The sequence below is a fragment of the Diaphorina citri genome, unplaced genomic scaffold (genome assembly GCF_000475195.1).
Source record: "Diaphorina citri unplaced genomic scaffold, Diaci psyllid genome assembly version 1.1 scaffold460, whole genome shotgun sequence".
Lineage (NCBI taxonomy): Eukaryota > Metazoa > Arthropoda > Insecta > Hemiptera > Psyllidae > Diaphorina > Diaphorina citri.
In genome coordinates, this window is record NW_007377895.1 from 159,112 (window position 1) to 172,453 (window position 13,342).

General features: G+C 36.5%; 3 protein-coding genes and 1 long non-coding RNA gene across 8 annotated transcripts in view; 1 reads left to right on the plus strand and 3 right to left on the minus strand.

Annotated features, from left to right (window-relative positions):
- LOC113467364 (zinc finger protein 880-like) lies at positions 1-8,284 on the minus strand. Of its 4 annotated transcripts, none has more exons than XM_026823491.1 (3): positions 8,172-8,284; positions 4,089-4,219; positions 1-360 (listed from the first exon to the last, which is right to left on the minus strand). In XM_026823491.1, exons 1-3 carry the CDS (start codon positions 8,263-8,265, stop codon positions 331-333), a joined length of 255 nt encoding a protein of 84 aa, XP_026679292.1. In that variant the 5' UTR covers positions 8,266-8,284; the 3' UTR covers positions 1-330. The 4 variants fall into 4 exon arrangements, 3 of the variants coding, with proteins under 3 accessions (XP_026679292.1, XP_026679293.1, XP_026679291.1); XM_026823492.1 differs by lacking the exon at positions 1-360 and adding an exon at positions 1,872-2,198; XM_026823490.1 differs by lacking the exon at positions 1-360 and having other exon boundaries at positions 3,584-4,219.
- Positions 852-1,808, minus strand: LOC113467365. The gene is made up of 2 exons (XR_003391465.1): positions 1,587-1,808; positions 852-1,003 (listed from the first exon to the last, which is right to left on the minus strand). It is a non-coding gene; the product is annotated as an uncharacterized LOC113467365 (long non-coding RNA).
- LOC108252376 (alpha-methyldopa hypersensitive protein-like) overlaps positions 6,295-13,342 on the plus strand; it is an 11,437-nt gene continuing 4,389 nt past the window's right edge. Inside the window, exons 1-3 of the mRNA XM_026823488.1 lie at positions 6,295-6,670; positions 6,961-7,190; positions 7,558-7,657. Coding sequence (XP_026679289.1) covers positions 6,413-6,670; positions 6,961-7,190; positions 7,558-7,657 — 588 coding nt within the window. The 5' untranslated portion in view covers positions 6,295-6,412. The remainder of the gene's footprint in view (positions 6,671-6,960; positions 7,191-7,557; positions 7,658-13,342) is intronic.
- The window catches only part of LOC103509040 (protein FAN), a 16,579-nt gene continuing 14,609 nt past the window's right edge, over positions 11,373-13,342 (minus strand). For both annotated transcript variants that reach the window (XM_017444013.2, XM_026823487.1), the window contains exon 4: positions 11,373-13,175. In XM_017444013.2, the coding sequence (XP_017299502.2) occupies positions 11,889-13,175 (1,287 nt within the window). In that variant the 3' untranslated portion in view covers positions 11,373-11,888. The remainder of the gene's footprint in view (positions 13,176-13,342) is intronic.

Here is a 13,342-nt window from a genome sequence, read left to right on the forward strand (position 1 = left end):
TTTCTTATCATTTTTTTTTTTTTTCCTTTCATTGGTCTCTTTTGTTTCAAACTACTATCTAAGGGTAGAAAGTTAGAAACACGCTACCCTCACGTCATGTGAGCTCACGGGGAGTCAGAAAGATGTGGTTCAAAGTTCTCCCGTAATAAATAGGTGATTTCGTTCACAACAGCTACACTGCCCTCATGTCAAGTATAGTGTTAGTATATGTGTGTAATAAAATGGTGTATATTGTGTTGTATGAGTGTAGGGTAAGCTTTCTCAGCTTAAAATGCATTTCTCAGCACATGCTGTATATTTGTATAAGCAGCGAAATCCAAAGTTACTTTATCAATAGCATCCACAGAGTGAATGAAATATCTGAAACAGAAAGGAGAAAATACTAAACGAGTATGATGATACAATTTCCTAAACACTTCAGCTACAGTAAAAAAAAGCCATTGAAAAAAAATGGATAAACTAAAGCCATTGAAAAAAGAAGTTGTTAGCTGGAAGAGTTCCTTCAGGAGTACCTAACTTATGTCCTTTAATCCCGAGGGGGACGTAGGACCTCAGGAGTATCTGAATAATAATAAATAATAATAATATAAAAAAAAACTTGAAGAAGACGAAAAAATTGACAAAAAAAAAAATAATAAATAAAAATAAACGAAAATTCAAATGGAACTGTATTATTAGGAGAAACTCAATACTTACCTGGACTGCATCTTGATGGAGGACTCAGTAACTTTGTCAAGTTCCATAAGAATTGAGATGAAATAATAATGATGTCAGTGCAAACGACATGCATAAAACATTGTAAAAGCACCTAATGGAAAAAAAAAGTGCATTAATTATTTTGTCTCAATTTACCTGGACTGGTTGAAAGGCTGGATTTTTCACATACGTTTTCTTGGACACACACCATGGTAACAACAAGCTTAAACACTAGCATCTAGCATGTTCAATGGTTTATGTACACACCCAACTCTTAACTAAACCTTTTTTAAATTGAATGCAATTACTATGATAGAAGTAAATAAAAAGAGATCAGGAAAATTCTGCATGAAGGTTTAACTTATGAAAGAAATATCATAAGAAAATCATAGGTTTTACTCTCAAACAACTTAATAGTATGGGAGACAACTACAGGAGGAAAAAAAATGCCTGAAGTCAAACTGCTACAATTTACAAGGTTGATCTCTTGTTGGCCTTGAATACCTACCTTTACCGATTATAAAAACACCTTGTATGAGACTCTAAAAACTTTTGTCAAGAATGAAGTACCTACTTACTTACTGGGTGCTATTCATCCACATGAAAATGTTTTAATAATGCTAGCGGTATCAGTTTAACAGGGTCTAAAGTTTGAATTTGATCACACATTCAATCTGAATAAACATTTGAACACACAGGACTGATATGAATTTCAGTGAAACTGGACAGAGCAACTAATTAATATTCTCTCCAGATCAAGGTGCACAAGAAACAGAATCTAAATTTATCTTATCTGAAATGTAACAACAGTTGATAGCTGAGCTAAACTAAAACTAGGTGTCCTTATGTTACCATGTCCAAGGCCATTGTCCTCTGGTCATACTCGTTACCTGCTGATATTTCTGACTTAAATTTATTCAGAGCTGATATGACTTTGGAATTTTTGGAATGGAGCTGACGAGTTGAAACAATGACTTGACATTGAGTACAAGTGATGATGTGGAAATCCTAAAACTGAGCAGGGATTCACCGTGGAAATTCAGTTCTCAAAGGCTTTATCACTTAACTTTTGAACTTTCATGGAACTTTTGTAACTTTAGCTCTTTAGCAATCCCAAAGTTCTTCCTCCAGAATTTGGTCTTCTGGTTCTCCTTCCATTGAGGGGTTCTCCATCAGTTCGCTTCCGCCAGCTTCAATATCTTCGCTTTCCATTCTCTCATTTTCTTCTTGAGTAGCATCATTTTCAAGTTCGTTATTTTCCGAAGCATCATTTTCAATGTCATCATGTGCCGTGGCATCATTATTAATACCATAATTTTCAGTACCCTCATTTTCATCAGATTTTTCTTCTCGCACCTCCCTGATTTTCACTTCCTCGTCGACGTTGCCACACGTTTCATCGTCGGATGGATCCGGCGCAGCGTTGTCAGATGACTCAGCATCGTCCGGATTTGCAACGTTCGACGGACCTGGTTCTAAAGGTTCGCTTTTTATTTGAACTTCTGAAATAAAGAAGGGAGGAAAGTATTTTTCGCATCATTTAACATTAACAACCTTCTTTTAAGGGGAATCGAATCTACATGCCAGGCTAGTGTGTTGAAAAAAAAAAAAAAAGCGAACAAGAAATATAAAATAAAGAGGCTTGTTTTATTTTGTACAATGGTTTAGCAAAAATAAACAAATGGAATGAGGCTCGAATTTAACTTTAATAATAGAAATAGAAAAATAAACATGTAAAAGGCACTTTAATACTGGGATTCACAAAAAGATTTCGAAGAGGAATGTGGAAGAATAATTGATTATTGCTTCAAGAAGCGGATACAGAATAGACGTATAATATAAATCAGACGAAATAATCTTTTAATTATTATTATCTTTCAATAATAGTTAAAATAATAATAAAATATTTTGGTGCATTGAGTTTAACTGTTTAACACAAATGGAAGGGATGGTAAGATGGAAAAATATTTTTTTTTTAAAAAAATCGATAGTATGTATCAAGATAATAGACAATAAATAAAGCAATACTCTGGATAACTACTAGTACGTACACATACCTACATATATCGATATAAAATATGGACATACCTAATGTACAAAAATATTTTTAGAAAAAAAAAAATAAAAATAAAGATTTTTTACAATTTCGAAAAATAGAACTTAAATTACGCGAAATATAAGTACAATACACAGCCAAGAAGATTTATTTTACAAGACACTTAAAGTGACTTGGGTAAGATCAAAATATTGACTTTGAAGTGGGAGATGGTGACGATGTTTTACTAATTTTGCTCCTTTGCTGCTGCGGGCTGATTTGATGACCTTTAAAAAATTGGACAAGTCTTTTATTTGCTTTTTAAACTTTTGCAAAGTTTCACATATGACCTTGTACATACTTTCGTAAAGTACTTTTTTCTTTTTGTCTTGGTACATTGTCATTTCTGGAGATATGTCTGCCTCCGTTTATGTCTGCCAGGGTGACTATAGCATTTTTTGACATTTCGAAAAAGACATGGAAAAGTCAAATAAGAGTTTTCTAAATTTCAAAAATTGTTCTTACGATTAAAAAAATATCATTGACCACAAAAACCAACAAAAAATTGGTTCATAAACCAGTTTTCCTTTTCTTTTCTTTTTGAGAAAAAAAAAAAGGTTTAATTCACCAAAGCTACGCCCATTTTCTTCAAACTTTACTCTTAAACCCCCCACCCATCACATGAAAATGCGCCTACAGCATCCCCCTGGATGTAAATTCTACCAAAAAAAGACACCAAATCTAAGAATAAAAACTGTAGTATAATTACCTTCCTTGGGCGCATTAGATGCAAAGAGAGATTATTTTTGGTATTAGAGGGAACAATATAAAATAAGTTTCCACGATCAAAATAAACTGAGATTCTGGAATGTCTTGAGATTTACATTATTCAGAATATGTTGTATACTTAAGTTAAAATACATACTTTAATTAAAACTATCAGATACTTTTTCAGCTAGGACAAAAAATAATAATAAATTTTACCTCTAGATTTTTTTAAGGTCTGATAAGTTTACCATTTTAGTGATTAAAGTACCTACAGTAGCATTGTAGGTACAGGACATTAACGACAAATAATAGAGTTCTTTTATTGGCTATACCCAACCTTATAAGCTTCCTAACTAGGCTATGAACTATTTGAATTTAGAAAGTCAGGGTGTCTAATTTTGACATGTGTCTTCATGTCATATATTCGACTAAAAACTTTCATACAAATTGGACACCTGAAATTTTCAATGTTGGTATGCATGCGTACATGTTGTGCCAAAGAACCAGCATGTCTAAACTGTTTCAAACATTGGCTGCACGTATATACGCGGTTCTGAGAATTATTGCTGGGAGGCTCGGTATTGCTTACCGATTGTTCATTATTGCTGCTTAGGTAGTTGCTGATCCGCTCAGCATAAAGTCGACTGAGCGGATGAAGAGGTTTCTCCTGAAGGAAGTGATAGTCTAGGAGAGAAAGTGATTGTCGTAACACTGCGGCATCTGCATGGATATGGGACATGGGAAATTATTAATACAAGACAAGATAACATGAGGGAACTGGGCAGAATTATTTCTACAAATCTACACACTTAAAAAATCATAAGTACCTATATCTTGTTTTTTTTTTTTTTTAACTTTTTTTCGTGGTCAGAACAAAATTTTACACAACCTTTGCCCTGAGGTCTGCAATTTTAGGAATTATCTGAAATGTGAAAATGAAGAAAAAAAAATAATACAGAGAATTTAGAGACAAAAAATAAGAAAAAGATATGAAAGTATATTGGTCAAATAAAATGAGGAAAATCTGAAAATTAGAAAAGCAAATTAGATATAACAGCTTTTTTTTTCTCTTCCTATGCTTGTGATTTGTGATAGACTTAGACAGTGATAGTACTTCAACAGGTACTAAGATAATACAATAATATTGAAAATGTTTTGGTAAAAAAAAAGTAACTGATTGAGATGCACAAGTACTCATATGCCATAAATCTATTACCCAGATCTATAAACAAAGAAATGATTATGTAAATATTCAGAGTACTTACCTAATATGACTAATTTTGCATGGGTAATTTATAACTGCATACAGCTAGGTAGATTTAATCTATAATAATACATATGGATGGCAATAAGTAGTTGGTCCTCCTGGTTTTTCACACTTTTATTGGACATTACCATTATTAAGCTCAGCTCGACTCATTCTCTACCTACTTATTTAGAACTCTGTTAAAATAATTTGATGTAAGTACATAACTAGGTACCTACCTACTGCTCTTGTAAATATTTCAGTATTATAAGATACCTACAAGCTGACACTCTTTGACGGCACGGTGGTGTGTAGGGTAGGATACTAAGGATGTATATTTTTTTAAAAAATACGATGTTTTCGACAGGAGTGGAAAAACTCTGTTTTACTATCTTCTTCTTCTTCTTCTTCTTTTTCTTCTTCTTCTAATGTCGTGTCCGCTTTCGAACGTTGACGATCATGTTGCCGATTTTTACTTTTTTTCTCGATCTCCCGCCGGCGCCGCTCTGAACAGCTCAACGCTCGAACACTCGTACCACTCTCTCAAAATCCTCAACCATGATATGTTCTTCTAATCTTCTTCCTCTTGATCTTCTTCCCACTATTCTTCCTAGTAAAGTTACGTGTAATAGTCAATATTTTTCCGAATTTCGCAATTCCCGCAGCATTGCAGTTTTTGTTGCTTGATGAGATGTTTTGGTTCTACTTCTTTCTTGCCATCACTTCTGTGTTTCTCACGTTGTCTTTCCAACATTCTTCGGTATATCCACGTTTCAAATCTTAGGATAGTATCTAATATGGTATAATTAATGTATTATTAGGGATTTCCAATAATGTCAGGGTCATTTACAGGGGGGTTTCTTTCGGTCCCATTTATCCCGGGCCAGGACTCCCCTTAGAAAGTCTTTTGTGGATATCCACAGCTTTACTGAGTGCCTTGGTAAATCATTTCCATACTTATTTCAATAATCTTTTTACACTGGTAATACCGCTACTGGTCGCTACTCGATTCAATTAGTTACTCAATTGTCCTCACGAGCCTGAATGTTCCTCGAACTCCAAGCAAGAGCCGAAAAAAACTTCGACCCTCGGAAATCGAACCCGGGATCTCTGGCGTGCAAGATTAATGTGATGCTCACTGACTGGGCCATCTTTTTTTATATATTGTATATACCTAAAACGTTTGGTTTAAAGGTACGAACTAGAAAAAAGAGCTTGGTACTCAACGTGATGTGATAGGAAACAGTTTTTTTTTTCTTTTCCTTAGCCCCGAGCCCAGAGTAGCTCTATGTATAGGTACAATAATATGAATGACGTGTCAATAAGTCACTCCAACATAAATTACACGTAATACATCCTATTGTTAAGATATCTGCCACAAAAAAAGCGGGCGTTTGTCAATTTCCCCGAATTTTTGATTTGTTTCTATTTCCGGTGTTCTATTTTAATTTATGATAGTTATAAGGTTATGAAATCGTTTCCTCCGGAAAACCCCTAAAAAAAAAAAAAAAAAAGCGGTTAAGAAAATCTATAATTAAGCGCGGTAGCTCTCCGCTCCGCCAAGTCAAGGAAGTTTGACCGTTTGATTACACTAAGTAGGCTTATCTAAATATCTAAGGAGCTTGTATGTCTTATCACATCACAAGGGCACTGCAAGCGAATCGATCATGGTCTCCATTTTGGCGGCCAAACGCAAGAAAATTCTCGACCTGACTTCGGCCGGTCCGACCGTCTCGGAAAACGATATCAAGAGCCGCCTTGTAGCTTACGCTTCCGACCAATCAAATTCAAGTGTGGAGAAATCCGCCATCATTGGAGATGTCCCAGTGAGGCAGCTCAGATCAGATGACAATGGTGTGCTAAGGGGAGATGCATTGCTGACCGCGGTCAAAGAAGATCTCGCCAAAGGCTTGATTCCTTGTTGTGTAAGTTGACATTTTCACTCTCAATTTCTCATTTCCATTTTTTTTTCTTTTTCTCGTTTGTTGAAGGAGCAGTCTCCTCAGTTTAGTACCAACTGTTCTAGCAAGGAGTGCAAGGAGATTCGTGTACAGATCGCGCCGGGGTGGAAAACTGAACAAGATTCTTCAGTTCTGTACTCGATATTTGGTACTTTCAGATGAACTAAGCCTCGTAAATACAATATTGTGTAGTGCAGAAGGCAGTGAGTATTGTGATAAACCTGTTATTACTTTTTTACATTCTATTATTTCAGTTGGTGGCGACTTTGGGAACCACCGGGACCTGCGCGTTTGATAATCTGGAAGAGTTAGGCCCCATTTGTCAAGAGTACAACATTTGGTTACACGTTGACGCCGCCTATGCTGGATCGGCACTTTTACTACCAGAATATGCACACCTGAAGCGCGGACTTGAATATGTGGACTCGTTCGCTTTCAATGCACACAAATGGCTCCTTACGAATCACGATTGCTCAGCTATGTGGTAAGTTGCAGAGAAAATATCAAGAAAGAACCATCCACAAGGCAATTCTCCTTATGGATGGTTCTTTTCTGCTTGATGGTGTCCAATGATATATTAACTAAGTGGATTTTTCCAAATACCTATTAACTTCTATCTTAACTAAATGGAGGCGAAGATTAATAATAATAAAAATAGCTCGGTAACTAACCAGTTTTCGGCGATCTAACTAAAAATGGGATTTTCGCGAATCTTGGTTAGGTTAGGTGAATTAAAGCTTATACATATAGTTAGGTTTAACTCCATTTCGGACTGGACAAAAATTGACAAAATACAAATAATAAGAATAAAAAGCCTCCTGCATTATTATTAATCAAACCGAACTTTACAGGGTGAAAAACGCGAACCACCTGACCAACACTTTCTTCACAGACAGGGTCTACCTGAAACATACAGACGCACCGATGAACACCCAGTCTCCTGACTATACGGTAAGTACATAGAGTAAGTAAAATTCAGTGGCGTACAATTTCGGGGCCCCCACGAGGTTTCCACTAATCAATCGTTTCCTCTTCTCATCCCATGCAACACAAGATATTGCATCCTCATGTCCAGCCAGTTCGGTCACTATTCTCCCACATTCGACGTCATAGATCACAACACAGCTATCCCAACATCCTACAAGCATCGTACAGTTATCTGGTAGGATACATAAAGAAGATAAATCAAATTAAAGGTCTTTTTACCAGGATCACGAAAATGGTGGTGCAAATTTTGTCCAGAAAACCATAAAGCCGAAAAACCAAAAAAACACAGTTATTGCTTCCTAAAATGTTGATTATATTGGTTCTTCCAATGAAATGTATGATCTTGACCACATAGGTAATTAAAAAATATAAAACTGCTCCTAGTTTGATGAACAGGATATTACCTAGTCAACATAAAACATTGTGTTGAATACCCAAGGGTAAGTCTTGTGAAGTTCTCAATAGTCTCAATACTTACCTGGACTGCATCTTGATGGAGGACTCAGTAACTTTGTCAAGTTCCATAAGAATTGAGATGAAATAATAATGATGTCGGCGCAAACAACATGCATAAAACATTGTAAAAGCACCTAATGGTTCTCTACCTACTTATTTAGAACTCTGTTAAAATAATTTGATGTAAGTACATAACTAGGTACCTACCTACTGCTCTTGTAAAATTGGCTTATTGGCAATGTGTTACAGCTATGATAGATATCCCCAATTTGCAATGTGTTCAATGTTATAGCTAATGCTATGATATCACAAATTTGCAATGTGTTGTGGCTAATGATGTGATAATACCAATTTGCAATTTGTTGTAACTAAACTATTGTTTCCCTTTGGATATACATATTAGTATTTATGTGGAATTGAAAATCATTTGGTGACTAAGTAACATCCTGAGACCAACATGTGCACTTTTTTGTGCTTTGGAACAGGTTTTTAGTGTGTCCTTCCCTTATTATTACTAATAATAAAAGGTATAGTGGACGGACTATTGTATTTGCTTCGGTGTCTGTCTGTCAGTCTGTCCTCATAGAAGGACTTATCCAAACCTGGTCATTATGAAAAAAAAAAAAAAAAAGAATCATAATATTGATAATAAAATAAAAAAAGGTATGGATATTTAAACGAAAAAAAACCCTCTCTCTTGTCATTATCAACTCAGATTTCACTTATCAAGCGTGGGGCACCTCACCGTGTCTTTCAGCGGTGCGGCGCCTGTTCAAGTGTGTCAAGCACCACTGAGAAAGTTCCTCTTCGCTTTGAACCATCCGTGTACAAATCTCATATGCTCCTTAAGCAAATGCTCACACGGTAGCACTATCGTGGGACAAATCGGGCAAATGTGAGGCCCCTCTTCCTGAAAATCGCCCTTGGAAATCACTTCCGGACAGTAGATGCTACACTTCCGCTTCCCGTCCGAATCCCAAAGTGTGTACAAATCTCATATGCTCCTTAAGCAAATGCTCACACGGTAGCACTATCGTGGGACAAATCGGGCAAATGTGAGGCCCCTCTTCCCGAAAATCGCCCTTGGAAATCACTTCCGGACAGTAGATGCTACACTTCCGCTTCCCGTCCGAATCCCAAAGGTTATGAATTGGTTGGGCAAAGCTTTAGGACTACCCGAAGAGTTCCTCAACTGTTCCAAAGGTCCTGGAGGAGGAGTTATTCAGGTAAACCAAAATTGCTACCGTCCAAACCTCCAGTTACGGCTTATGCTTTAGGCTGGTCTCACACTGTACGCGTAGCGTAGACGCGCGACTTTCAGTAGCGCGTATAGTCGGCTGTAAAACCAAACCTATGAAAATAATACATATAAAATCTATAGAGGGTCTTTCGGCCTTTGTGCATGAGCAGAAACCAAAACTTGAGAATTACTGTTACGCTGTCACCGTTTTTGGGCAAGTTATCGAAGTAAAAGCTGTTTTTTTTTTTTTTTTAAAAAAAAAAAAAAAAAAAAAAAGAAAAGTAACTGACACTTCTGCAGACATTGAAAAATGAAGGGTACAATAAGCATTTTTATCATTGATGCACCTTGGAGGACCACCATTTATGCACCTCAGTGGACACTTTTGAACCTAGGTACCAAATTACTATTAAATCTTGTTTAGAACTGTAATTTTCATTTTTTTTTTTTTTTATGTTCTACATCTTGTACAAAAAATGTACATGAGATATCATTATCATTTCATTTTATTGGAAACTATTTTTTGCTATTTTTCTCTTGTGGACATTTTATTCACTTTGGCGGACAGATATTTTAAAACAGCTTTTTTTTTTTTTTTTTTTAGGAAATTGTTGAAAAAATTGAGTGACAAGGTATACTGCGCAATAGTAGAGTGGAAAAGCAACATGAAAATTGCATTTTGAAATTTATTAGTTAAAATTTATCCTTTACCATTTTTTGACCTGTTTTTGCACCAGTTTCAGAGAATCACCCACCTATCATTGGCTGTACACACAAAGTGTAATATTTGAGTTCAAACAGAATGTGTTGTTTGTTCAATTATCTCAGATGTTAATATCACTTTATGATTACAAAATTAGGTTGGTCAATGTACATTGATAAGAGAGATAAGAAGATGTACAGATGTGCCTATTGCTCTGGCCACTGCTATGATTCATTTTTTACATACCAAGGTGGGTACGTAAAAAATGAAGTTTCTAATAAATGATCAAAAGAGTACCTACCAGCGGATTTCGAAGATTACAAAATTAGGTTGGTCAATGTACATTGATAAGAGAGATAAGAAGATGTACAGATGTGCCTATTGCTCTGGCCACTGCTATGATTAATTTTTTACGTACCAAGGTGGGTACCTCCCAGTGTAAAAAGTATGAAAGTTTCTAATAAATGATTAAAAGAGTGCCTACCAGCGGATTTCGAAATAAATTGATTTGATAACTGTAAAGTACATTGAATAAATTGGCAGGTATTTTCCAGATAATCATTCCATATGGGTAGGTAGTTGTTTATTGGATTGTATCATACACAACACTCAGGTTACTGTCTCTTGTCAGATGAGGGTACCTAATTGAATGGATATAATATGGGAATATGGATTATACACGATAGATTAATACAGGCATGACAGCCAATATTGGTAAGGGGTTTCAGTTCAGACGTAGGTATTTACTCCGTTTTAATTTACTTGAATCATAAAGGCCAAAGCCTACCTCAGGCTGTAGCAAGTGTAGTACCATTTGATAAGGTAAGTAGGACCACACGTAGGTACAATGGCTAAATGGATTTTCAGTCTGAAAATTACTACGAGAGCTTTGCAGATTTTATCTAAGGTTAGTCAAAATGTAGAGAACATGTCCCGCGCATGAAGTTCCTCTACTTGGCTTTATTCCCTATTTACCTACACTTTGGCTTCCAACCAGGGGATTTTCCATTCATTACTAATTTAGACCCCAAAAATCCCCCCCTATAGCTTAGCCTGGATTTGGTATAAGCCATATTAGAAGCGGATGTCAAGAGAAACTATTAGTGACACTACGTAACCTATACGTGAGCCGTGCAGGATTCTATACTTACAAACTGACAACTATTGTCAAGAAAAGACCAAGTGAAGAGCCTAACAAAACAAAATGAACAAGAACTTTACAAACCAAAATGAAGAGCTAAAAAAAAAAAAACAAAAAAAAAAAACAAAAACAAAATATGTTGTTGATAAAATATAAAATGTTTCTTCGTATTTAATTTAAAAAAGTAAAATTTCTCAAGTACAAAAATAAAAATTATATTAAAAATACATTAAAATGAGGGACAGGAAAGTTACAGAAAAAGTAACATCATTAGACAACACACCAAAAGTAAGTTATATTGTGCTTATCTCTGCATTACTGTAGGGCCTTTTTAATAAAGCATATTATTTTGGTCTAGACATCTGGATTGTGAGCGGTTCACATAATCTACACCAAACCTGAACTTGATTTTAGACTTTCCCTGTCTATAGGAAGGAAAGTAAAGTTTTCAGTAAGTACCTAGATGTTGTGTATTGCATTTTAGATATGTTACAGGACAGTTCTAGTTCTACATCATAATGTAGAACTATATTATCTAGATAATTAATCAGTAGAGTTATTGGGACAATTCCGTCTTTCGTCATTTCTTTCAATGGCGGACTTGATTCATAAGAAGAATGGAATAGTTCAGACAATCAAGTCTCTACGGGGTGGTTCAGGATATTTCCCACACAATGAGTTGATGATCCTCTCCCCCTGTCACTATCCTGTCTCCCTTACAGGATATATCAATACATAACACTGCGTCCTTATGCGCTCTCACTTGCTTGAGTAGTTGTACTTGTATGAGATCCACCAGATAAACCATACCCAGCGCTCCTCCTAGGATAACTTTCTCCTCTCCAGCCCAGGACAGACACAATAGCTTCTCTTCAAACACTTTGTTACACACTTGCATGCCAGTCGTCAAGTCATACACATTTAACATACAGTTATTACCACAGGATAACACACGACAGCCATCCTCACTAAACAACACGCCGTTCACACTGGCGTTGATATCATCTGAGAGTTGTTGCGTCATGAGATGATTCTCCAGAGACCAGATTATCAACTCCCCTGCTTCTGTACCTACTGCTAACTGATTGTTATCCTTGGATATGGCTAAACACTTGATCCTGTTGTCTAAATCAAGCTGAGACACCAAACTCTTGCTAGGTTTCATGTGACTCCAAGACGCGCCAGTGTTCCATACTCTCACTGTACAATCCCACGAGCCACTAATCAATCGTTTCCTCTTCTCATCCCATGCAACACAAGATATTGCATCCTCATGTCCAGCCAGTTCGGTCACTATTCTCCCACACTCGACGTCATAGATCACAACACAGCTATCCCAACATCCTACAAGCATCGTGCAGTTATCTGGTAGGATACATAAAGAAGATAGAGTCATGCTGGATAATACAGCTGATCGTTCTTGCCTCCCTGTCTTGAGAGAATGAATCTTGAGCATGGCATCTCTCCCCACAGACGCTACAGAGATGCCTTCTCCACAGATTGCTACAGCCGTGATAGCTTCCTTGTGACTATGACAGAAGTGAAGTGGTTCTAGGATAGACTTATCACACCAGCTATTAGATACGTCACTCAGGATAGTGCTATGCTTGAGTAAGGAACTTTGAGAAGTGAGAGTTCTTCTGGGGTGAGGCGAATGAAAGATCTGCTTGGGAATTTGTCCAAACTCCATGATTTGAACTTCTAAGGCATGCCTCTGATTCCAGTCCTGTACCATATCCAAGTTAACAGAACCTTCATAGCAGAGGTAGTAGAACAAATTGTCTGCTTTCTCAGCTTCCACACCGCGTTGTTTATATCCAAATATGAGATCAATCCAGAGATGCAACTGACGAGATACAATGTCCGACTCCAAGGCTTGACGGAGTTTAGTCACAAATACCTCAGGACATTCTGCCCATGGAGGTAGCTGCACCCCACCCACCTTGGTACCGTGGAAATTCAGTTCTCAAAGGCTTTATCACTTAACTTTTGAACTTTCATGGAACTTTTGTAACTTTAGCTCTTTAGCACTTTCAATCTTTCAAACAAAAACACCAAAAAAACTGAAAAACGTAAACACAACAACGTTGTCAGATCTCACCAAGTGAA